At 35.1% G+C, this 26,689-nt stretch overlaps 1 protein-coding gene across 3 annotated transcripts in view; it reads right to left on the reverse strand.

Moving 5' to 3' along the window:
* Positions 1-26,689, reverse strand: part of SMG1_1 (Serine/threonine-protein kinase smg1) — a 35,698-nt gene continuing 9,009 nt past the window's right edge. For 2 of the 3 annotated variants that reach the window (XM_051211980.1, XM_051211982.1), the window contains 18 exons: positions 26,503-26,642; positions 26,369-26,470; positions 26,230-26,328; positions 26,101-26,199; positions 22,418-26,010; positions 21,060-21,431; positions 19,831-20,716; positions 17,779-18,021; positions 16,271-16,609; positions 14,457-14,697; positions 13,596-14,018; positions 11,934-12,184; positions 11,106-11,459; positions 5,509-9,131; positions 4,631-4,760; positions 2,157-3,080; positions 1,645-2,052; positions 1-793 (listed from right to left, as the gene is read on the reverse strand). In XM_051211980.1, coding sequence (XP_051072112.1) covers positions 1,843-2,052; positions 2,157-3,080; positions 4,631-4,760; positions 5,509-9,131; positions 11,106-11,459; positions 11,934-12,184; positions 13,596-14,018; positions 14,457-14,697; positions 16,271-16,609; positions 17,779-18,021; positions 19,831-20,716; positions 21,060-21,431; positions 22,418-25,434 — 11,013 coding nt within the window. In that variant the 5' untranslated portion in view covers positions 25,435-26,010; positions 26,101-26,199; positions 26,230-26,328; positions 26,369-26,470; positions 26,503-26,642 and the 3' untranslated portion in view covers positions 1-793; positions 1,645-1,842. Of the gene's footprint in view, positions 2,053-2,156; positions 3,081-4,630; positions 4,761-5,508; positions 9,132-11,105; positions 11,460-11,933; positions 12,185-13,595; positions 14,019-14,456; positions 14,698-16,270; positions 16,610-17,778; positions 18,022-19,830; positions 20,717-21,059; positions 21,432-22,417; positions 26,011-26,100; positions 26,200-26,229; positions 26,329-26,368; positions 26,643-26,689 lie in introns of all 3 variants that reach the window. The other variant, XM_051211981.1, reaches the window with a different exon arrangement.

Below are 26,689 nucleotides of genomic sequence, written 5' to 3' on the forward strand. Positions count from 1 at the left end.
TCAAATATGATCAAACTGTAATCCTCCAAAGCGTAATTAAAATATATGGTAAGTATGAAATAGTATTTTATCAAGCTGACTCGGTAATTAGCGATTATTCTTATATAATGTTTTAGTAACAAATTCCGGGATCGTTAAGTTAATAACTCTAGAGTATCGACAACTGAATTATTCAGTCAACGTGGAATCCTTATATCCCAGTAGTAATAAAACTAGTTGAAGTCATGTAGTTTTACAGCTTTTCGGTTGTCTCCGTCAATAAAGTAGCGGTTGCCTTTCGAGCACTAAATTAATTTCATAATTAGATATTTCGATATTCAGGTCCACTATAAAATGGATAGGCAATATTAACATTCATTTGAACTGTAAAGCTATGCCCCATTAACCTTAATTTTTTTGGATTCGAAAGAACCGAAAACAAATCAGGTAAAGCTTTGACACAATACTGTTTATGAAGTAAGAAAAAATAAAAACATAACAATGAACACGAGTAAATAATGACAATGGTGAATAGAAAATACACAAAAAGACAGTAGGTACGTAATAAGTGATGATGACAATGAAACTGCGTATACAAAACGAATTACAATTTGTGATTTAGTCAACAGAAAACAAAACATTTATGGTTGTATAGCTGAAATCATAAGAACATAATTTCGTAAGTTTTTACGGATGTTGAACAAGAGAGTTTAGCTGAAACAGTAAGCACGTTGACCTTAAGTAGTGTGTACTGATAAAGTGGTTGGCAATGATAGTCCACAATTACAACCATTAATTAGTCCGTCAGTCGGAGCTAAAAGCAAACGGAAAATCCAAGTGATTAGAGCAGTAAATTAAATATGTCAAAAAGATCTATTTACCTGTTTTATGTACAAATACGTTAAATAAAACCTCTCTAGATAAGTATGCCACCATAAACTGAACTCCATTAGGATCGCGTTACTCTCATGGTGACCGGTGGGTCAAACATGACACCATAGAGCAAACTAGCAAGAGAGTAAGTTATCAGGTATATGTGATGCTAAATGTTTCTGAGCTGAGGAAGGGTGAAAGATATCTTGAAATTTTTGCTCTAGGAGCATTAAATTAGATTCGACCCAATGTGCATGTGCAATATTAAGGTTTCATGTCATTTCCGTAAATCAACCGTTATCTTACAAAACAAAATACGCTGAAAAAATGTATCTATTTCAACAGATGTCAGTAAAAACTTTTACTGTATCACCACTAAGGACGGATTAATTTAATGTTATCACTGGCAAGAAAAGTAAATATCCAGACTTTATAAATATGGACAGAAAGTACAAATCACACTGACCTATGCTTTTTATAGACAGTTAATGTAGGAATGAATATCATCGCAAGGCAACAGACAGTGTGGCCTGGATTATACAGCTTGGTTATATATAATTATTGCATCGATAATCTTAAAAATGTATAAGGAAGCCAGTTCAATAAATTAGGTTGAACTGGTCAATTATATTATGAACTACCTGGAAGTTATATTACAATGAGAGGATATCATATAAACAATGACCATCTTCAGTGTTGCTAATTTCGAGACGTCAAAACAAATAAACCCACCAACAGAATATATATAGTATATTAAATTGTCTAACATACATTTGATAAAAGTAGACTTACCAACTATTCATCAAAAGAAATAGGCATGTTGATTGTTTTTCTCGCGTGTAAATGATGGATATTATGGGTATGATTTCCTCAAGCTACCTAGAGGTACTAATTGATCAATCCATTTACCACGAGATCCTCGAGATCGAGCAATTAAAAAGTAACTTTGTAGTGTAAATTGCAGCATATTAGTGAATCACTTGGAGAAATTCATACCCATGCCGTCCATCCTTCATACATGAGAGCAAGATTATCAACATTAGTGGCTTCATGAATGCAAGCATCTATTTGAGCACTGATGGACATTGATTGATCCGTGTTAGCAGTAGGCAAAAACGAATCAAATCCATGCAAACGATTGTAGATACGATTCCAAACAGACAAAGCCGCCATGTTTAGAGATCTTCCTGGAAGTATAACCTAGAGATGAAAAGAAATAATCATGATATAGATATAGAAAAAACAAAGTTAAGACATATAGTTCACAAGAAGCGAAGTATAAAAGTCCAAACTGGATTAATTACCTTTTCAACCTTCGGTGTTGGTTTAGGTTCAATGATTTCTACCTCCGACTCCTTCATTTGAATAAACATAATCTCTTTGATATTTCTGTAGTGTTCATTGAGCATATCCAGGAAACCTTCTAGAGAATGATATAGATGTGGATTAGAGTAAACATTTTCATAAATTCCATTTAGCAGAGGTTTGATCAGTTCTTCCACAAGCTTACATTTAACAAGTAAACAATCTTTATTGAGAGAAGTTGCAAATTCAGTTTCATCTATTGTTTCACAAGGTTCACATGGTTCCGAAGAAGTAGATCTTTTGACTGAAGGTGAGAACGAACTAATAAATTTGGTTAATCTTTTTAGAACACTTAAAACGATAGTAGTCCAATTTTGATGTTCGTCTAACCAAGCGCTCCAGATAGATGTAGTACATGTTTCACTGAGCGACATCTGATCGGAACGTAGTAAATTGAGTCGAACAGAATCATAACGGCTGAGAATTTTTACGATCTGTCGAATATCAGACAATTTTTCTTTTTGTAATGTACTGAGCTGAAATCGTAGTGATGCTATCATTGTAGGTTGCTTAGCGTTAGTAGATGCCTCAGAAGAACATAAAGATAATGAAACAGTGGGTTGTAAAGTAAGTGTTGTTAAGCGACAAGATTGTGGGTTGCGATTAACTCTTTTTGGAATTACTACCGGTGATGATGATCGATTAAAGCTAACATCGTTTAACGGCTCCGATTTTAAGTCCATCTCATTGAACTCTTCCTTTATAAATAAAAGGCGTTGATGTAGTTTGTTGACTGCTAACTCCGCAGAAGTAAGATCGCTTTTAACAAGTTCAAGTAAGTTGCTTTCGACAACTTCATCTGAATGTCTATCAGATGATGATTGAAACCAATCGTGAATCGGCCACTTCAGACCGTACGTGTCCTAGAAATAAAAATCGGAATTTATTGAGTGTGGTTAATAATAATACTAATAACAATAATACTCCGTAATTAATCTTTTCACAAGAATACTGTATGCAGAGAAGAATTGTTTTCGTTGTGAGTAAACCTTATGAAAAACAAACAATTTTAAGTTTGAACTGATTCTCCAATTTGAACAGTTAGAATTATTTTGAATCATTACCGATGCACACGAAAATGGAGAAGGTAAATGCAGTATCTTGACTAATTACACTGGAAGTAATTGGAAATTATGTAAACCATTACGAGTAATCCTTATAACTGAAACGAACTTTATCGATTTTGTTTTTCACACAAAGTTTTCAGTTTACTTAGGCTATTACTAACAGACCTACCAACTAAAGAAAGGTTGTTGCTCGCACCGTTAAACACATTTCACAGAAGCTCAAAGTAAAAGGATGGTGCGGTTGCCCGCCATTTGCTTGATAGTGGTTATGATGTTGAAGTTTCAGTCTTTCAAGATAATCAATCAACAAAGAACATTCAATTTAATAGTGTTTTGCTGAAGCGATTACTACAAAGAGGCTGAAACGAAATTCATGAATTCAAAGACTCAGTTATGAACTCTGCCTTGCCACAGTGACTTCATCCATAAATATTTGTTACGTAATTTTTTTCGGTCAATGATGCTAATTAAAAATTCTCACTTCTTATCTTATCTCTACTCAGTCAGTCGATTTCATTTTATTTTAAGGATTAAATAACAATGATAGTAACATTTCATTTTTGAATGATTCATTTTTTAGTCTAGAATATTCAAACATTCAACCTATAGTTATTCACATTATTTAACATAAGAACATGTTTATTAGCTTTACCAATACTTATTACTCTTTTCATTAATCTTATTTAATCTCTATCCTAACAGAATCACTTAATTAAATGAGTTTGAATTTGATTTAAATGAAAGTTATTACAACGGTTATTTATAGAAAACCACTTTCAATTGATTGATCACTGGGTAGTGATCAATGTCATGTATGTCAGGTCCTTCTTAGTGCAGATTGAATCCTATAGACCAAGACATAATGTGGCCACCAGTCTAGGTGACTCGAAATTGCGTGCACTATGTTGAGATATGATGGTGGTTGGAGGTAGTCAACAGGAAACCCTGAACCTAGTTTTCGTGCTACTTAAAATTATTACTCACGAGATAGTTATAGTTAAAAGAAGAATACACTTTACTAGACATTACTAAATCGTGAATTCTGAGAAACTGTAACAAATCAAGATTCATAAGGCATGATGAATGAAATTGAGTCAGTATAATTGTCTAGTAATTATAAATTATGCTATAAGGAGGAAATTCGTCGAAAGGTATTGTAGATTGTTATGGTCACTTAAGTGAATTTGTTATTATTACTATTATTCATGTGGTAAATTAGTAAATGAATGCAGATAATCAATATTGTTAAGTGTGAAATCTTCGACAGTTGATTGTGTTTATAAAATCAGTTATTCAATGATTCGTATATATATATATATAGTGAACTTAGAAAGTCCGATTCATACCTTTACTGAATAAATTATCCGATCCAACTCAGTGAACTCTGATATTAATTTTTCTTTATGTTTTATTGCCTTTTCCAGTTCGTTGACTATATTTACACACCGTGAGAACGATGAAGAGGACGATAGACCGCTGAATAGAAAAGAACAGCACATAGATATATATTTTCATCAATAATGAATGCAAATTAAATCTAGGCTTATCAATACAAAAATTACAGTTTAAGTATACATTTTTATGGTACCGATTTACTGACAGATACACAAGTAATGGAACCAATTGTACGGTAATCAACCAACTTTTCGATCATTATAAGCATTGACAAACTAGGAAGCTGTGAAATGTTGATGGAATATTTTACGATAACAGCAGTTTCGATAACAAAGAATATTGAACGTGATCTAAGAAAAAGGAATTCAGTTTAAACGGCTAAATATTTCGTTATTTACTTCAATTTCCTTTTACTTAGATAATTCCGATGCTTAAGAGAACTCGTAATCACTTATTTGATTGAAGTATAACCCTTCCAATCTAATAAATGAACTGCAAAGCCACTATAGGGAAATAATAACCTTAAGAGAGATGGAGGTATATATAGAAGCAAACAAACGAAAGATAAAGACTTAGTATGGCGCATTCTGTCTACACAAAGGTTTAGGACAAATACTTTTATATATAAAGCTGCAAGGAAACAAATAAGTACACTAACAACTATTGACCATAGTGTGAAGGCATAAGATTATACATACGTATTGCCTCAGGTTAAAGAAAAAGTTGCACAGGAAATATCCAAATGTACTTAATATTATCATTGTGGAAAAACGTGGTTCAATTGGACACGAATTTTATTAGAATTAAAATTATGCGAAAAAAGACATACCTTGATCTCAAGGTTTCAACGTAATAGATTGACCGGGCAATAGCGTTTGCTGAAATCTCCGACATATTTTCGCCAGAAGCAGATCCTAATTCAGCAGCATCTTTGATTGAATTGAGGGCATTTGTTAAGCAAATACATGGATCTTGTTTGAAAAGTTGTGACGTTTTGTCGATCTCAATTGTATGCATCCAGTTATAGGCAGACAGGCTTAGAATAAGATGTTTATAATGCTGTTCAGCAGCCTCAATTTCAAATGTCTCTTCCGAACATTGACTTAGTTGACTTGAACGGGTAACTAGTCGATGAATAAGATTACATGCAGGTGTCCTAAGATGCTGCACACTAACAGGCTGTGTCATTGAGATTTGAACATTTACACTTTCGACAATTTTCTCAGCAGATAGACTTACAACACTAACCGATCCTGATGCTTTAGCAGAGAGTTCACCTTCAACCAAAAGTCTATGAATTGATAATCCGGTATTTTCAACAAGTACACAAAATAGACGACTCGACGCTAATCCAACCAAGCTTGCTAGTGCAAGACGTGAGGACAAACGACCAATAAAGTTATCTATGGGATCAATAAATAATTTAGGGGTTAAATCTGAAATATTATCGGTGTAACCATGATGAATTATCTGCCAGTGAGTCAACCCATCCTCCAGTACAGAAATAAAAGACATAATTCCAGCATTGTAAACTTCATCAGTCCATGTACAAGATGCAATATTATCCGAAATACTACTCGATAAATTAGGCTCCCATCTCCATAATGAAGCCGCACCTTCGGAGCAATTCGAACTTTTCGACATTAGTACAGTAGTGACTTGAGAAATGATATCGACATAGTACCACGCTAAAGCTGTTATGGTGCATGAGCTAATTCGTATAGCAATCTCCTCTAACTGAGATGTTGTATTGGTGAGAGCAAGGTGAACAGCAACAAGAACGTGATGGAGTTGTGCATCTCCCTGGTTTTCTATGATGAAATCCTTTAGGAGGAAATTATCTACAAGCTGTCTAAGATTGGTGGTATTTGGTTTGGCCATGTGATGTACTACAAATCTGGAAAAATTCTCAACCATAGATACATTAGCTGTTATAAGGGATTCTATAGCTTCGGGGACCAGAAGTCTTATTAAATTAGAGCGCAGTTGACTAATACAACGAATAGAATCCTTCACAGCTATGAGGAATGCTAGTTCTCTTCTAACATCTGCCTCGTAGCCAGCATTAAGATTCCAAACACCTGTAGACTGGTGACGAAGAACACTAAACAAGTTTACTAAGCAGTCTGTACATGTCCCAAGCTGATCCAGGGGAAGACTCTTAATATGAGTTGTATCAGTTTGACAGTTACCATTATTCAAATTCCACTCTTTAAAATCAATCTCAATAGCGAGAGAGTTGATAGAAACGCTTAAAACATAATCAAATAAGGCCCAGCAATAAGCGGTTACACCAGCGGCTCCTTGGTCAAATACAAACAAATTCAAATTATTGATTTCATGAAGGATGGCGCTTTCGGTATTTGCGTAATCCGAAAGCGAATTCACGTTTTCTTCTTTAATTCGACGTAATTCACATAAATGATTAAAACTTTTCTTGGCTGCTAGCTCCAGTACATTAGACAGTTTTAAATCGAAATTGGAAGTATATAGCGGAATATCAGATGAAATTAAATTCATCAGTGAACCAATATTGTTCGATTTCATTGACAAATCCATTTGTGAATGAAAATATTTTAGTTGATCAATCCAATGAGCCAATGAATCAATAAATTCTGAGCTTGTTATATAAATTCTAGCAATTGTGTAGTAGTTAGATAAGGTGACACACAGAGCTGAATTTACATCCTCATTAGACGCAATTAAGGATGATAACCAGGTGGAATCAACAAGTGATCTATAATTTTGGAAGTGCGATAGGATCTCGTCTATCCATATTTTATTCTGTTTTGAAAATTCTCCATGTAGATCTTCTATTCTTTGCTTAGCTTTTTCTACTTGTTGACAACGGTACTCGGAAGACGACAGATCATCGTGAGTAGCAGCTATTAAAGTCAAATAACGAGTTTTTATAAACGAGGCATGCTGACGAGCTTTCTTTAATTCTGTCCAAACAGTTAAACGTGAAACAACTACGTCCAAAGACGAAAATAATGAGTCCAAGCAAGCACTTTGAACTAACTCAACAAGTCTTACTGTTAAAAGACCTGAATACATTCGAAGTTCTGAATCAACACGGCGCAAACGTCGATATGTTGATATTGTTTGATAATTACAAGAATTTGTGCTACCACCGCCGTGAAAAGCAGCTAAATGAATGAAATCAGTCACAATTTGAGAACTGGATGTTGGATGCTTTTTTTGTTGCCAATCCACTAAAGGATCGATTAAAAAAGCTTTGAGTTGTATTAAAATAGGGTCAACTATATGACGTGCTGCTTGTAACCCACTTTCTGCAGTAAACCGGAACGTCCCACGTACTAATGTATCTTGACACGCAGGTCCAAGTGCGTGCCTTAATATCCTTGTTAATCGAAACGGAACTCTTTCTGCAACTCTCAGGCTTTTCCCTTTATCAAAACAAACATTATAATCTATGTGAACAATGTGCCCGGTAGATAGGTCTATGAGAAGGTTATCAAGATGTCGATCGCCAAGACCAACTAAATATCCCAAGCTGCTGAGCAAACCAGCTGACTTAGCAAATGTACGTGTAACCCTCCACCAACTAGCGCATGAGGGATTTGAAGCCCACAACTCACGAGTTAATAAGTCTGAAGGTGTTTCCGCTTCCAAAGATATTAGTACTTCGCGTAGTATCTCCAAAGGCCAATTAGAACGAGACTGAGACTGATAATGGTGACCAGCAGCATGTAGAAACTCTTTAAGGCGAGCATGGAACAGTTCCCCAGGTCTTGGAATTACAGACGTAGATGATACATAGCCATTACTAGAAGAGAGTTTATAATTTCTGAGTTGCCACTTTTTATACAGACTGAAAAGAGGGACAGCACCCTGTACCATTTGCAGAAGACCAGACCGAACTCCTAGAGGAGTAACAGAATATGTTCGGGCAAAAGTATTTTCGAAATATCTAAAGTTATTCGACGACAGTTCAACTGCAGCGATATTTGTAAGCTCGAACAAATGCATAATACGGTCATCAAGACGTAAATCTTCTAAACCTTTTAAAAGGTAAGGATAAGAACGACCATTTTGTGCTCTGAGTAAAAGACGCTTCGGTCGAGTTTTTGTTGGCAGGACAGTGATACGGCTACCTAAGTAAGAGGCTCCTATGCCAAGATGTCCCGGTAAGGGAATTCCACAGGTGAAAGATTTTGTGGAACTAACTGAATGATCATTTTTAAACTGTATTGAACAAAGCCGAGGACTGAGTTGCCGTAGATTTAGGTAGGATACATTGTTTATAGACTGTCGAGCATCAATATCAGGAGCAGCTCCCACTCGAGAAACAGCAGGAACTTGAGAAAAAGATGTTGATTGGTGGGTTGTTTGTAACTGATGAATAAGTTGACGGATAAGGGAAACAGGTTCTTTCACATCTCTAAGATCCATAGGATGCAATAGCGATTCTTGAAGTTCATCAATAACCTAAAATATTATTCAGTTAAAATTATAGGCAACTAAGAACATGTAATGGTAATACTAAAGATAAATAAATGAATCTAGTATAACATAATTCCTTAGATTCAGTAACATGAATCACACCCGAGGAATCAAAAAATTCGATAACTCGTCCTCAGAATTCATATTACTACTTTTAAGAGTGAAAGGAGGATCTAGTTATCTACTGCATCGAACAACTAAGAACGATGTACATATGCCAACGCGTAATTTACTGATCTAAGTTACATCCCAAAAAATTACAGAATAGATATATAAACACTATCAAATAGGTGATTATCTTTTAAACAGTGCTCATGCACTAGAAACTGGAGGACTAGGAAAGAGTGGTAGTGTATGATCATAACATTGATTTCTGTTTCGCAAGAATAGAGAAATATATTAAAAGGCAGTAGCGAAATTGCTGTCCGTTAGTTCAGCTAAAACTTCCATAAAATAACTACAAACGACAATAAAATATCACTATATATAACATTCCTTGAACCTTACTAATCCCACAACTGAGTCATTAGTAAGGATTTCAAAAGCCTCTACCGATTGTGTACATGAATCAAAATGTTGAGCTTCATGTCAACATTTGAACCCAAAAGCTACAGATTAAGATATAAGAGCGTAATTTACTACGCCGTATAGTAATAAAACTAATCTCTCTTCCAATAAGCATAATTCATGATAATCGGGGCGAGACTCTAATTTAAGGACGAACCAATCAGAAGCGTTTGAGCAATCTCAAGGTCACGGAGTCAAGTTCAACACGTGATGCTAACATACGATCGGTTTACAGCGGATTTTAGAGAAGAGGTGATTATTGAGAGGCTACAACAGATGGGACTATTAGGAAGTTCTTGTACGTGCGACTGCGGTTATCAAATGACTGCAGCAAAGTGTGCAGACCACCGTGGTGAGATTATGTTTCGTTGTTCATCATGTTGGAGGAAAAAGTCTGCTCGAACGGGGACTTTCTTCGCTCGATCGCGACTGACATTAAGGCAGATCATGATAATAATGGCAAATTGGATAATAAAGACACCAGTAACACTGGCTGTGGCGTTTGCAGATGTTACTGAAACTTCAGCAGTTCAGTGGTATGAGTACTGCCGTGACATATGTGCAAGTAAAATGACACGTCTACGCCAATCATTCGGAGGAGTAGGATGCATTGTGGAGATAGATGAAACGTAGTAAGAAAGCAAAAATACAATAGGGGGCGTAGTATCAAGGAAGAATGGGTAAGTAGCATTTCCGTAAATATACTTGACAGGTACTTGGAATTTATGACCGATCAACGCAAAAGGGACATTCTCAGAGGGTAAGAAACCGGCAAGCAAACAAAATAATACCAATTATACAGGAATACGTGCAGCCGGGCACAACAGTATATACGGATGATTAGCGGGCTTATAGGTGCCTACATATACTTGGATATGTGCATCATGTATTAGTGCACAAGCGCCATTTCGTCGACTCAACAACCGGCGTCCATACTAATAATAATATTGAAGTTATGTGGTCCAGACTGAAGGAATTTTTAAAACCATACCACGGCTCTAGAGGACGACTGTTATGGAGCCATATGGATGAGTTTCTATACCGCATGCATTATGATTTCAGGACTTCTGAACCTTTATCAAACCTTAACAAGTTTTTAAATCATGTAAAAGAAGACCATCCACTGTAATTTATTACTTCCTTACAATATATTTTAACTTTACACTGTCTTCTGATTGGCTAATAATTGTCAAGGTCATTTAAGATTCGTTCAAGCTTCGTCCCTAAATTAGAGTCTCGTCATAATCGGCATACATTTTGGGAATGCGGATGGTAATACACTTGGTTTTAGTAAGCTACCGAGTGAGAGGTTCGAAATTTTAATTGTAACAGTTACGTTTTTCAACATTTACTAATAATATTCGTCATAAAAACAAAAAACACAGAACTTACATGCCCGAATGTCCTTTGAAACCATTCTTCATGTGGAGTTTCAGGTTTAACAAGGATAGTTAAAGAGTATAGCTGTGATAATAAATCAAGAGTTGGTTGTAGTGCAGCAAGGTATTTTGCTAAATCAATTGACTCTGTCAAGTTTTTGGATCCCAATAAATCATCCTCAATAGTTTCCACTGATGTGAAATCCGTATCATTTGTAATTACGTCATGCGACAATAAAAAGTTGTTTTCTTTTTCAATTATTGAGTGTTTACTTAAAATGCGCTTTGATAAAGCCTTAGAGGTCTCAACAGTTTGGGATACATCTATTTTTTCAGTCCGTTTTAGTTCTGATTCTAAGAGATTTATCTATAAAGAGTTGAGTAAATATAGGGATCAACGTACAAGAAACATCAAATCTTAAGACTAAATATTAAGTAAACTCAGTTATTATGTTTATTAAAACTAGAAAAAAATCTTCAATAATACCTAGTCAGTTCACAACAAACTAATGTAGTTATTTAATATCCTATATACCCTAATTCAGAATAGTAAATTCGATATAGTAAGCAGAAAGATGTTGGGATATACCTGAATGAGAGAAATCACTTGAATATTATGTATGAAGACAAAACTAAGTTGCTTGTAGAATAAAATGGCATTGTTATTGTCTGTTTATAAGCAGTTAAAGGGTAGAAAATAGTTATTTACAAGTAAATTTTAATAAAGAGAATGGAAAACTCAAAGCTATTAGATAATATAAATGGAATGGACCACATTGACTACATAATTTATATTTTAGTGAATGCGAACTATTAACAATGTTTATATTTCAGTTATTACCTTTTTGGATAATTCATCTAGATGTTGTACCAACGAACCAAGCCATAATTCTTCCCATAAAACAGTGATACGTTGTAGTTCATAAGTGAAAATTTCCACTTCATGAACGAGATCGCTAAAACCTGTATTTCTCAAAGCAATAACTATTTTTGAAAACGAGTGAGACGGATTTAGCTTTGAGTCTGATTCCAAAGTTGTTGCGTTTGTAGAAATCGTGAGATCAAGATTATCTGCTGTGTCAGCAGGATTTTCTGAAATAAAAGGCAGTGTTGATGGAAATAAAATTACTTTTCAAATAACCAGAAATATTCGAAAAACTCAACATGGTATTCATTGGGATATTAAACAATATATTACAACAATACTGCATATATCTGCAGAAAGACAACTACGTTTCTGTCACAAGTGATTTATGGTTCCAAACGTACCGCACAAAACATAAACAAAAAAACTACAGGTGTTTGTGATGTTAACATTATTTGAATTACATAGAACTGGCATTAATTTCCATTTACGCTGTAGTCAAATTTTAACTAAGTTGTTATGCGATACCAACTTTGAACAACGTTTTTGTATATTTAGTATATCATGTGATAAGTTTTTCAATTTATTGAAGTGCATATTGTTAGTCTGTACTATACATTAACATGTCGGACCCTTGAGTTACATAGTATTACTCCACAGAGTGTGAAAAACTTTTTGAAGGCATTATCAATCAGAAAAGAGTATTACAACAGAGCAAAACTGTAGGAGAAAAATCGTTACACATTCAACTTTTTGCTATACATATACTGATACCTATCATACTACCGCCAGTAGCACACAAGAGCCTTCCAGCTACGTCAACTTTGATTATCTTTATCGGTGAGCCATCAGAATTGAGCAAATTACACCACGAAGGTACGAAATGAATGTTTTACCAAACATCAAATCGCCAAATGGAATCCAAGTAGTCATCAAACAGTGAAATGATATCATTGAAGTCTACTTCTGGGTTAACAGATATATTTTTATGCACACACGGAGTTGTCGGTAACGAAATTAAAAGGGGGATGGTTATACTTAAATTTCTGTTATTTTGTGTCTGTAATCCACTTAAGGCAAGTTTGAAGCGCCATGTTCTGCAACAGTGTCTTACTACTGAGTCCCAATACAAGTCAAAAGCAAACGATAAACATGATAGACTTTAGATGTTCCAACAGCTAATAATAATGAGAGAAGTAACTAGCCTGCAAACTACGAGAAATTTAACGCATTTCCCGCGATTTACATTTAGGTGGTTTACGGCAAATGATATCACTCAGTAAACAACTGGTAGTAGGTTTAAACCCAGTGAACTGAGTAACACATAACACAACCTTTTTAAAAGCAGGTAAGACAGAGGTTAATCAGGCGCTAGTGATTGGGACTATCAATGCTTAATTATAAATTTATAAATGATTATAGTTATAAAATTTAAACGAGGCAGTGATACATTTCTAAATTTTATTGAAGTTCAGATGATATGTACTTATGACAAAAAGACACGAGAAGCTGAGTGACTTAAATCGGTACTCACAGACAAATGATATAAAAACGGTAACAGTTGATACGTCAGCAATATATTAGATATTTAAATCAATTAAAATGTTGCATAAATTCATTTATTAAACATTTCAATACCTTTACGTTGAATGTCTGGAACATTTTTGTCTGGATTAACAGGATCACAAGCAGCTACAACAGCTGGAAACACAAGTTGAGTTGCTAGACGGAAAGATGGTGAATTCCATTTGAAGTTGACATTATTGTCAGTACCAACATAAATAAGTCGATTCAATAGTGCAACTAAGCAGTTGCGTATCATATCATCTGGCAAACCCAATCGAACTAAAACTTGTGGTAAACAAGCTTCCCAAATCGCTGGACCACCTAATGTTGGACTAGATTTAGATCCAATTCCATGTTGTAGTTTGTCCGATTGTACATTTATACGCTGATGATTAAACTCAGATAGTACTGGACTTGCCTGATCAAGGAAACCTGAGATCATACTACGGAGTTTCCGAGATGGTGAGCACAGCAGATCTAAGAATTTCAAAGTTGCTGAAAGAGGAAAAATAATAAAGACAATTAGAAGAGCGAAGAAAAGATAGTTTTGAAATATAGTAGTTTGAGCATACGATAAATATATGTTGACCAGTTGTCACAACATAAAAACAGACTATAAAACAAAATTTTAGAATAGGAGCGGTATTTAAGAAACATTTTTACAATTATAAAACGATAGATTAGAAACAATGTTGAATTGATAACGTTCCACGATATGAACTAATTAATCATCTGGAAATATCAGGACTTGGCCATTCTTTTTGGACTAAAATGCTTTTAATTATCACAATCCCGTTATTTTGTTTTATTATCTGTAATATAATGATATGAACAGATGTCTATTTGTACTCGATTCGATTCTATTTAACTTAAACTGATTTACCAAAGAAAGTTTATATTTTTGATAAAAATGGTTGATTTCTTAAAACTTACTTGTTGTAATGTCTAATTTAGTAACTGGTTTATAGAAGATAGAATTTCCTGATCCTCTAGATTGGTCTGCTATAGTGAGAAATGTAGCATATGCTTGAGCTGCAGACATATGTAGAGTATGTTGACGTTCAGTAATCGAGACTAATAATTGATGCAAAAGTTGTACTAAATCGTTTGATAGACTTGGATTTTTCAAAGAAGGGATAATATTCCGTAAGTGCGAAAAAAATTTCTGCTGCATCTATAAACGGAATTGATAGTAACATTTGATTAAAAAAATAAATACACTTAAATATAGGAGCAGTCACAGTAACCCGACCATTGCTGCTACCTTGAAGTGGTGGTCGGGTTTGCGAATCATGATAAACCAATCGGGTTACACTAGCTGAAAAAATCGTTCCTCAAGGTTCTACCATACCAGGCAGGTCCATCGAAGAGCGGTAAGACTAAAACCAGAAAACTCAAGGTCTGGGGGCGAAGTCGTACTGCTGACTGTATAGAGGTGTGATGGCAGTAAGATGTTTCCTTCAACCAACCAGCATGACAGAGATACTGCCTTCCCACAAAGGAAGGGTGGGATTAGAAAAGGCTGACCCTAAAGACGCACACCTCGCCTTATCCCACGAACTTCCGTCTTCGATGGTAAGGCCTCAACAAACACGGAGCTAACACAAAAACCATCCACAGAAAAGTCGTGTGTGACCGGCCTCAAGCAGCTGTCCCTTGGGCACTGTGGTCAAGATCTAAGGTCACTAAGACCAAATTTAACCCTATTCCCTCTTCAGGTACCTCTAGGAGAACCCTTACAATGTGTCGGCAGCCGGGAAGTGATAACTGCCCTCATGCCCTTAACTATATATATATATATATATATATATATATATATATAACGAAATAAAATTCATTGAAAATCTTACATGGAAATGTGCATACTTCGGTTGGTAAAACATATCAATTAGATATGAAATTACTTCACCACAAGTTACTGAGTTCTAATATGCACCTTTCCATCATTCATTTAACGTAGTGTACAAGGAAAAACAAGTAGTAACGATAGTGCTTGAATTTATTATGAGAAATAAGATGACGACTACTGCTTAATGCTTTATGGGAAAATAATTCCAAGTAAATTCTTACATTGAACTACTATTGCAATTTGGTTTGAAGCTGGATCATTAACAAACAATAAAGGATCAAATCTAAATATTTCATTAGTGATGGGACATATTTATAACTAATAAGAGAATAAACAGATAATTTAACTAAGTAGAAATGTATCTGTACAGTTTCGTAGACTGTAGAATTTTCATAATTTAAATCACCAACTGATCTTAGCTAAACCATCATTGAAATCCTGGAAGCATTGGATGGATATTTCATTCTAGTATAGCGCTCAGTAGTGTGCAACCACGTCGCCACGAAGAATAGAACCGAGGACCTTCAGTTTATTACGTGAACGCCTAAGCCCTAAACTACTGAGCTGTAAAGTGATTGAAGTTAGAGATATAAATCATTGGATACTGGACTAATGGTCTAGAAGTATGGCGTTCGTACGAGACTAAAAATCTTGGATTTGATACACGGTGGCGAGTTCGTGGATGTGCAATGCTGAGGGTCCCAACGCCAAAACCAAACAGTTGTTCAGAGCCTCCTAGTTTTCAATGGTGTTCTAGCTAAGATCAATTTCTGATTTAAACAAAGGAATGGACTCACCAAACTTTTAATGCGGTGAAGTTTTAAGCAATACAATTTATTTACTTATATATACAAAGAAAGAAAAATATTTTGACTACAAATTTATGAACTCTACTGACTTGAGAATCTATTTGATCGTCAGGACACTGAGAAGAGAACTGATGGAGATGAACTGGTAAGTCAGAATGATGGTTGAATAGTTCTGAGTCATCTTCATCACAACGATCAGTCGCCAAAAAGGTTGTCAGAGCACTGATTAGAGCAGTTATAAGCAAATCAACGTCTTTACTATCATCAGTTGAGTTTTCTAAAGAAAACAGTTTTTCAACCAATATAGTTAGTGATGTATACTCTTGTGGTTGTACTAATTTTAAAAGGACAGGAACACTTGAATGGTTAGAGGATTTCTCATTCAGGACCGTAATAAAATTTCTTGCTGCTGACTGGAATTCATGGATCTACAAATGGAAATGAAATTAAAAACTTAAGAACAAAACAAAAGAATCAGAATAACTTACCGATAGAGAATTTTAAGAAAAAGTGCTAATATTCTTAAGACAAATAAGTTGATTTAGCTTCATAAAACTGCACAACTCAATTAGCGATTATTACGCATTTGAAATGAATATAACTTGGAGAACGAATGTTCCCGAAAAATTTTGTGGATTGATAATCATTGTTTGCCTCAACATCAAGCCTGGAACGAATATGTGCTAGTACAAGTTGTTATGAAACATCGACAGGATGATTTGAAATCAGCGGTATGAATAACAAATAAGTCGAAATAATATAGTAGCAATGATTATGACACCTGACCTTTTGAAGCTAAATATGTTCGATCTTTCTTATCACGATAGCAATTAACCAATTAATTGTCAGCAGCATTTAATGCTTCGTATAGTTAATGCTGAGGGGACCATCATCCTATCACTAATTACACATTGAAAAGCCACCCTTATAATTTACACATATTATCCAAGCGGCTCCTATACAAATTAGGATATGCTGAGGTTAGAATTACGTGAAAGAAGCGAAACGATAGGTAATTCATGGTAGAGGGGATAGAAAAGGAATGATAATAGTGGTACGTTAGTAATTATTGGCACAGCTCGATGTCGATCATAAATGAAACCAACGGCGATCTTGTATTCTCAGAGGAGTAGAATTAATGTTTTTTGTCTTATTGTTTGAACTGTATACTTAAGTATACTTATTGTAGCTGTCACATGATTTTATATTTGTTTTTCTTCTAAGATATTATGTTCTATATTGCTTATTTTTTAGTGCTCCACAGTACCGTTCGTGTGTCCTCATTAACAAACAAAAAATCATCTTTTAGCCTTAATTACTTGAGCAGAAAACAAATATTCAAATTTCTAAAGCAATGTCAACTTTGATTCACATTTCACTATTCCATTCGATAAGACAAACGGTATACTATTTTTCTAAACATCAATATCCCTACACCAGACTTTTTTTTCTCTTCTATCAGTAGTTGGGTCGAATTCCGTGATATACCATTTATGACAATAGAATGTTTATGCGAACAATAGATCTTTCGAAGTTTTAAAACAACATTTGGATAATGTTAAAATCCCAAATTTTAAAAATGCGTCATGCCATTTACCTCTTTATATCCACGCAAATAGCACCAGTTGGCCAATTTCAGCCAAACAGATGCAGATGAACCATTTGAAGATAAATGTGTGGCCATCATTAGTAAACGATTAGTCCATGAAGTTGAAGAACCGAGGAATGAATTGGTAGATTGAAGGGGTTCAGTAATATCTGGTATACCGTTACACCAGGATACATCAGACAAGCAACTGAACAATTCAAGGTCTGACGCAATACGTAAAAATTTCTCAGACTAAAAGTTGAATAAAACGATATATAATTTAGGATCCAGATCGCAGGTTTAGAATTAGAGCGAGACAGTGATAAAAACTGTACATAGGAAAAACCAGAACAGTAATTGGAATGATAACCACCTAGAATGATTTGGAGTGCATAGTATGCACCACCAGCTTATCATTTGTAGACAACAGATTGGTATGATTAAACGATAACCGTAGTTCAGTAGCTTGAAACGAATGTCCAATGAAATGTTGACTCGTTTTTATAGACGATATTTTATATATATATATATATATATATATATATATATATATATATATATATATATATATATATATATATATTTGAGTAAAGATAAATTCCTATTGATGGAGAACATTGAATTTGTGGACACCTATTATATCTCTCTCAAACTTATTTTTAGCTTTACACTACGATTAGTATTTCTATTATTTTAGTGCTACCTTAGTTGGTTTTTTTCAGTGTACTAATGTGAAGAGAACTTGAACTGAAACATACAATAGAGAACAAACTCATCAGCAATACAAAAGTGTAAACCCTTTCCATATGGAACTAAAAATTGAATGTAAAAAGTGCCAAATGAAATGGTCGGGACAAGACGGCATTTCGGCAGATGTCTTAACTGTATGTCTCCAAGATCATGCCAATTACTTTGCTCCATTTGTTCAAAATCAAACAAGTTGCTACAATTCAAATCAACGTAGAATAAGGGGGCATTAACAAGTTGAGAAGCATGAAGGAAATATCTAATTCCGTGGGGAGCTACACAATAGAAACAGTCTAAAAGGAACAAGTAATAAGAGGGAATGGGGAGGAAGGAATGATACTGAGTTTAAGATTTAGAGGAATATAACGAACGAATCCAATTCTTGTGATGTGATCAATTTTGGGCCATATCAACTAACATCGCCAAATAAAGATTACAATTATGGGGGGGATTCAGACTAGGGAGCCCGCATCTCTATATCATATATATATCAACAGGGTTAGATTCAATGGCAAATGACTTTTTGAAATGATGCCATATTTCAGTCTGGCTACTTCTATCTTTCTTCCAACCTACTCCTAGTCAGTCTGCAGGTTTAGAGCCTAATGGTGCAATTCACCATTTTTACTTAGTGCTGTACGATTAAACTCACTATTACTTCCTTTGTGATGTCACTACAATTGGGAAACGATTAAAATACATCTATAACGAAATACTAGAAAACAACAGATAACCCTTATTTTTAATAAACATTTTCCAATGATGTGAAGTGATACAGAAAATAGTTCTGCTCTCAATACTTGTCTTTCGGTAGCCAGACGGAGATCTCACCCAAATTACAGAATGAGTAAGTTGCATCAGTACCGAGACTTCATTAAGTAAAAGCTAGTCAGAACTCACAAAGCCCATAACATAAATGTAGAGACCAACACGGTTAGCTACCTCATTCTTTATTGTTAGCTAGTTTTAAAGCAACAATTTGAGGAAGAGAAACGTACTCCAAACATTTTCTATTATCATGATGTTGAGAAAAGCCTTTTGTCCACGTCTTCATTAAGAGCAAGGAATTGCGTCAGTTGGTTTGAGTGAATTAACCAGCAAGTTACTGCTCTGGTAACAAGGATCAATGAAATACGGCGTTAAACCTAATGTTAGTCTACTACCGGGACAAAAATTCAAATTCTACTTTAGGATAGTGTGGCCTTGTCGTGAGTTTTGTCATAATATTCTACAAACTAATATACGAAAAATGATTAGTTGTAAAAGCAGACGAATATAAAGAACAATCAATAATCAATTTACTGTATAAAATACCTTTTCTCCTGGTTCGTCTGAGCTTATAAAACTAAGATATATTTTTTCTGCCATTGAGATGTCGTTAGTATTTGTAGGTGATTCTAGCCAATCGAAAAGGCTTAGAGCCATTTCAGCTTCCAAATTACATTTAGATGAAGTTTCAATTGCATCACAACTGTATTTTTTCATTAATCCCAATCTCAGACCAGAAGTTAACACTGCTATTGCTTTTGTCTTATTAACTAATTCTTGTTCGTCGTTCCCACTCCCAAACAACCACAGAATTCTGGCCATACAGTTATAGAACTTTAAAGTATCCAATTGAGATAATTTGGATAGTATATCATCTGAGGAAGATAAAGCGACGTTGCAAAGCTTATCGAAATATGTTGCTTCTTTATCCACTGAAGTATCAAGAAGTGTGAGACATTTCGCTGTTTTAACAAGCAAACGCCGAGCAAGATATGGACAATTATTTAAACATGCCCATTGGCAAGCTGAAAGTTCAGCGACAGAATGGGCTTTCATATTGGAAGAAATGAGGTGTAGCCAAGTAGAGTAGTTTATGGGACTTGATGATCCATACATAGTACATGTTCGTTCACTAAGTATGAGTTGCGCTTTAATCATGTAATCTTGCAAACCATCATCCAGAACATAATTTGGTTGAGAGTAAAAATCTGCAAACATATTCAAGGGTAGAAGGAAGTTTGCACTTGCTGACTTCTGTCTTATAATCGTCGTTAGCTCCAACAACTTGTCCTCTGTATTGCCATAACTATCATGTTTTACGCAAGCAGCATTCACCAGTAGACTGTCTAGTTGCTTTTGAATGGAGCTCTGGGACCATAGTTCAGAAGAACTTGGAATGAGATTATCTTCAACTACATTTTCAGAAACCCATCTATAAGGAAACAAATAAGGAGTAGAGGAAGCAGAGTTTTTATAAATACGAAGTAGTAAAAACTTAAAATAATATGACTAGAGTGACTGAAAAAAGTAACATCAGAAGTTGGTTGAGTACGTATATCAAAGAGAAAGCTGATCTAAAATAAATTAGTGATAAATTTATAACGCTGGGAGTAAAGACAACTTTAATGGGACGAATGGTATTAGTTTCGTCAAATAATCATAAATTAGATGGAGGAATATTTCAAGACTAACTTCTAGCTTAAGGCTAAATATTATTATTATTGTTAGCAATAGTAAAAGCTTAAGGCGGAAAGTAATTAAATGGGCAAACTTACTCAGATAATTTACTCAAGCAGTCGAGGCGTGCTGAATTAAGTTGAAATGTTGAACTTTCCTTTAGAGATTTCATTTTGACACACGATGTTATACGGTTCCGGAGTTTATGCGCACAAGTATAGTTACCTTCAGAAAGGTACATTTGAAGAAGGACATTTACGATATACGCTGTAGATGTTGGAATGGAGCATTTATCAGTTTCATTGGTAATTACGTTTTCTGGATTTAAAGCACTGCTTTTTGGCAAGTTCGAATCAACAAAACTGGTTAATTGTAGAATACCTTGATCCCAACGACCACGAGCTAGAGAAGATATACCATGAAGCCATGAAAGCGGGTTTTTTTCTGCCGTGAAAAGATCATCCGTCCACCTAAAAATATAAATTTACCATAATTACCATAGTTGTAAACCACATGGAAATAGAATCTTTAATTTCTAATTATCTACTATAAACACAAATCGAATACAAAAATAAAAATACCTCTTACGAAGGAATGTCTGAAAGCGCTATCACGGGTTTTGAGTACTTGATCTTGTCGTTGAAACAGTGACAGCGTATTATGAAAGCAAATAATACTGCTGTTAGGTGAGAAGTCTATATTAATTTACTTATTTGAGCACATAAACATTGATACAAGGGGGCACCAAATATATATGCAGCAGACAATAACAATGAAGTCAGTAGCAGTTATCATTGATTTGTGTGAGGATTGTGATGCTGCCCGGGTGCCCAAACCGAAACATGATATTAAAGACGTTGTAAAATTAACTTATTGTCAAGTGTTGGTCAAAGTAACAGCTCTTAGGATGATGATAATAATAATAATAAAAGTTAATGAAACACATAAGATCAGTGCACCAAGTCACTGAAATCTTGTATAAGATAAACGTAAACCTTATTTTTGTGAGAAAAACTATCAAAATCATCCACCTGAGCTACAAATCTTCTACACCATCTCAATCTGTGATTAAAACCTCGAATGACACAAAACGTACAGACGCAAATCAATCAGCTTACATTTTTTCTTAAATCTTCAGTTTTAAATATAAAATTGGTTGTTTTGATGCTTTCCATTTTCTTCAGTTCCCTATTATTGTTTGTACGAATGATTCTAACATTTTGTTCTTACACCTATTGATTTCTTCTTACGGTACTAGTTTTAAATCCAGTAACGTAGATTGATACACGACTGTGCAAGGTCCTATGTTATTTATGCCTATCTGACTTAACCAAGGATCTACAGAAACCCAGTTATCTTTCCTTAAAAGTAATGTAGGATGAGTAGTATTATTCGTAACTTAAAGGACAGAACAGTTTATTGAAACGAGAAAGGGACTGAATTTTGCGTTACTTACTGTGCTAATGCTTTCAATTCTTCCCATGCGCCTAAGTGATGAAGTGCATTGGATAGATAAATAAATAAATCTATAGGGTCACCGTATTGTTTTAAGGTGCTGATCCAAATTTCTTGAACACTTGGGTTGTTGTAATTTGAAATAATTTTGAGTAAGTTGTATGCATGATAAATAGTTGTCGATAAAACTTCATTAGCTGGTCCCATGCCACCACAGGACACTAACGGCAAGTCACTTGAGATACGAACAAGAAGTGTTCTAATACGATTAAACCACTGTGTACAAGTGTTCTCATTTGCGGTGAAAAATATAGAAGCAGATGTCGATGGATGGGAAAGTGCAATCGCAAAACCATTGGTTGCATTGAAAATAACACGTTCAAGGTAATTTAGAAAATTCAAAAGTAAGTGAATCTGGCTTAAATGTCGGTTCTTCTTTTGGTGAGAGAAAGCCTCTGAAGATGCCATATGGAATGAAATGATTGAGGATTGATTATTGTTAGAAGAATCGTTGGAATAAACTGGCTGGATAATCGCTCTTAAAGTTCCCTCAAGAGAGAAAAATGTTTTCAGTGGGTTAGCCCAAGGGGCTACTTTCAACTTGTAATCAACCATTGCCCATGCAGTGTGCCATAGAACAGGTTGAATGAAACTAGTGCACTGTAGCAACGAAAAATCATACTTTTTATCCGATGGAAGTGGAGAAACTAAGTATGATAAACGTCGTATCCAATCAATAGGACTCTTTAAAATCTTTAGTCGACTGCTCTCTACTTTTTGCGTGTATGGAGCTCCCCGTGTCAAAATACCCAAAATACCCGCAACAGCTGGCAGACTAGGGAAAGCAGTAGTCATAGTTATTAGATTGTTGTGACTACCATCGGATACTGGTAATAAGGCTGTGGCTGATTGGTCCGGTCGGCGAGTGGTGAACCAAAGCAATTCCGAATACAAACAAGATGCTGGAAATTCCACTTTAGAGAAAGAAAATGATCCAACTAACAGTAAGAGATCATTGCCAGCCTTTTGAACTTGTGGGCATGGGTAAGATAATGATATTTGAGATAAATGTAAAAGATGAGAGGCAAGAATTGCATTCCCCTTTTCAATATGAGGAAGGGTATGTTTCATGAGGACATTCACAATGAAGGTGAAAACATTATTGTGAGTTGAGTCCAGAACTATTTGTGTGATTAGCATGCATTTTGAAAGAGTTATGAGATGAAAAATTAAAGACAGTTGATCATCAGAATTCAGAACACCTTCGGATAAAAACAAATCGGTCAAGTTTAAAAGAACACAACACTCGATACTGGAAATACTTTTCACAGAAAGAAAACCAGTAATCATATCGCGAATATAGACTGGTTGAGACCTTTTAATAAGTGAGGAATTGTTCATAAACGACAAGAGGACTATTCTAAGACGAGGTGAAAAATAATGCCAGTTCTCAAAACAATTTGGTTGAATGATTTCATATACACGGTAAAGCAACTTATTTTTAAGTTCACAAGACATACTTTTCATAACTTCAGTAAGCAAAGATAAACTAAATAATCCTAGGATTTCAGCTTTATGACTACAAGATGAATCTGACTGTTTCTGTGAACCTATAGCCAGCTGGAGATCAGACAATGCTAGTTCACATACAGCACTCTGGAGATGCAATGTTGATGACATATAGCACAACATACGGAAAATTTTTTGACTTGGTGAACTTCCTTTTTCAACATTAGATTTGGAACAGAATTTAAAATGGTGCAATTTAGAGTGTGAGTCAAAATAAATTAGTAACGATGAGGGATTCGCAGAAGTAAAAGTAGATGAGCATTTTATTTTGATGACAGTGAAGACCAATTCGAGTAGAGAATATAAGGAGCAATCGGTGTTGGGTAAACTCCCAGGATCAACGCTGGATATCACACAATTGTCTACTGATATTATATCAACATTAGAGCAATCAGAAAACTGTATTAAACAGTTCAAAAGCTTAAAAACTGAAGACTGAATACCATCCAAGACAATGAGTGGTGCACGAGGTGAAGATACATTTCCATGACCTGAATGCCAGGAACCACTTTGTTTTTGTGATATTAATGAATTGTAATAAGCACTTGTCGACTGAATGATGTGAAGTAAACGTTCAATCCACTGTGAAACATTTCCGGATATAACGTCATTGAAACAAAGGTGAGTAGAATCGAATGCATGTTTACAGATGCCTCCAAATATACTACATAAAACGTTGAGGAAAAGTTGGACCGAAACAAAGTGAGAGTTTGGGTCAGAAGCTAGTTTCACGCTTCCTGATATTGGAGTACCCCGTTTGCAACTCATGATAGAGCATTCCGAAATAGCAGTATTAAGTGAGTTTTCGCTATCCTCCAACAGATGAGAGATCATTTCCCGAATGTTTTCGTTAATAATCAGAGGCAATGACGTTTGTTTGTATTCATTTATTTTTTCTTCCGTAGATATGAGAAACCAGTGTGAAAGACCGAAGTACAGTTCTTCATAGATAATATTAATGTTTACATCTTTTGAATTGCCGGACGAATCCACACTCCAACCTACGAGGATATCTGCAAGATCAGAAAAGCGGGCAGAAAAGGAACTTGAACAAGATTTTGTATAAACACTGATCAGACAACGAGCGGTAAGACCAACAAGTTGAGCGAAACGAGGTACATTCAGTGGTTGGTCCAGAGACTCTCCTAAGCGTATAAGATTCGAAATTACACTTGAACTAAAAGGTATCAAATCAATCCAGGAGCATAAATTACTGATATTATATCTTTTTCTATCACCCACTGGTGCGTACAAATCTGATAAGATGCGTGATAAATGGGCAAGAATCCCTGATCTATACTGTGGATTACTTTTGAGAACTAGTTTCCTGAATAACTTTAGTATATAAGAAATAACGTGCCCAGATGGTGTGTTAGATTTGGGCGTGAAATCATCACCAGCAACAGCACCATTAACATCGATTTGTTTGTTTACTCCCAAGCTCGCCATATGAACAGCTAGTCTACTTAGTTCAACAGTTAATTCCAAAGGACAATGGGTTTCACATAGACATGCCTCAATGAGACGTAAGTAAGGCTCATTAAAAGCATTATTAGATGTTTTGTTTGAAAGGTCGTTGTGTGCGTCGTTGACAGGCGAGACAGAAAGCAAATTGAACAAATGAGAAACAGCGAGCAAACGGCTCTCTAATGGTAAATCTGCTCGGGAAGCACGTTGAGTTAGTTGAAGAAACTGATTCGCTGATTGCAATGACATACATGGTAGAAGTGGTAAGCGTCTGATAAGTTCTCTCTTTCGCCTAGCGAGTTCCAAGTCGTAACTTGTTGATTGACACTGAAGCTGGTTCATGATTATCTGACTATCAAAAATTGCCACTGAAAGATCTTTAAGATCACTATCCAGGCATGATGTAGAAATAACAGGTAGCATAGATGAGTTACTTCGTGCATTCTGATTTTGTAGCTGCAAGTTCTTGTCACGAAAGGAATCGGTGGAATCATGTGATCCTGGTGCCTTATTGTCGGATACTAGCACCCCAGTATATACGTAGTGGTAGAAAAGACCCTAAAAGAAATAGTGGATTTAGTAATATGTATATACACATATTTCATCACGAAAAATTTGTAAAATTCAATTATGAAAAACACCGCTTACTTCATTACTTTTACTTGTTTTTGCTCCCAAGTGTACAAGTTTGCGTACAGTATCCCGCATATGGGATTGTACAGCCAACGAAAGGGGTGTTTCATTATTCTGAAACAATATAAGATAATAATCACATACCATTGTAACAGGATCAACAACAGCTCCGCTAGAACAGAGCATATCCACAGTGGCGCAGTGGCCACGTTTAGCAGCAAAGTGAATTGGGCGCCACTTAAGCTAAAAACGATTATGAATAATGTACAAATGTATAACAAACATTCGTTTCCCAGTTAGGATTCGCTTTGTTTTTTAAAAGCCATCTAACAATATCTTTATGACCATAATGGGCACCAACAATAAGCCCAGTTACATTTTCATGCTACCACATAGATTAAAATAAATGCAAAATACCTTTATATTATTTAGAATGTAATTATCCGTAACATCAATATCATTTATATCCTTCCACAGTTTTTGAACCAGAGATAAATCGCCTTTTTCTATTGCTAAAAACCAATTTTGAGTTGTAGTTCCACATTTTTCCATAACATCTACAAAGAAAGAAAAGTAATTTAATAATAAGTCAAACTGTTATTGC

The sequence above is a fragment of the Schistosoma haematobium genome, chromosome ZW (genome assembly GCF_000699445.3).
Source record: "Schistosoma haematobium chromosome ZW, whole genome shotgun sequence".
NCBI lineage: Eukaryota > Metazoa > Platyhelminthes > Trematoda > Strigeidida > Schistosomatidae > Schistosoma > Schistosoma haematobium.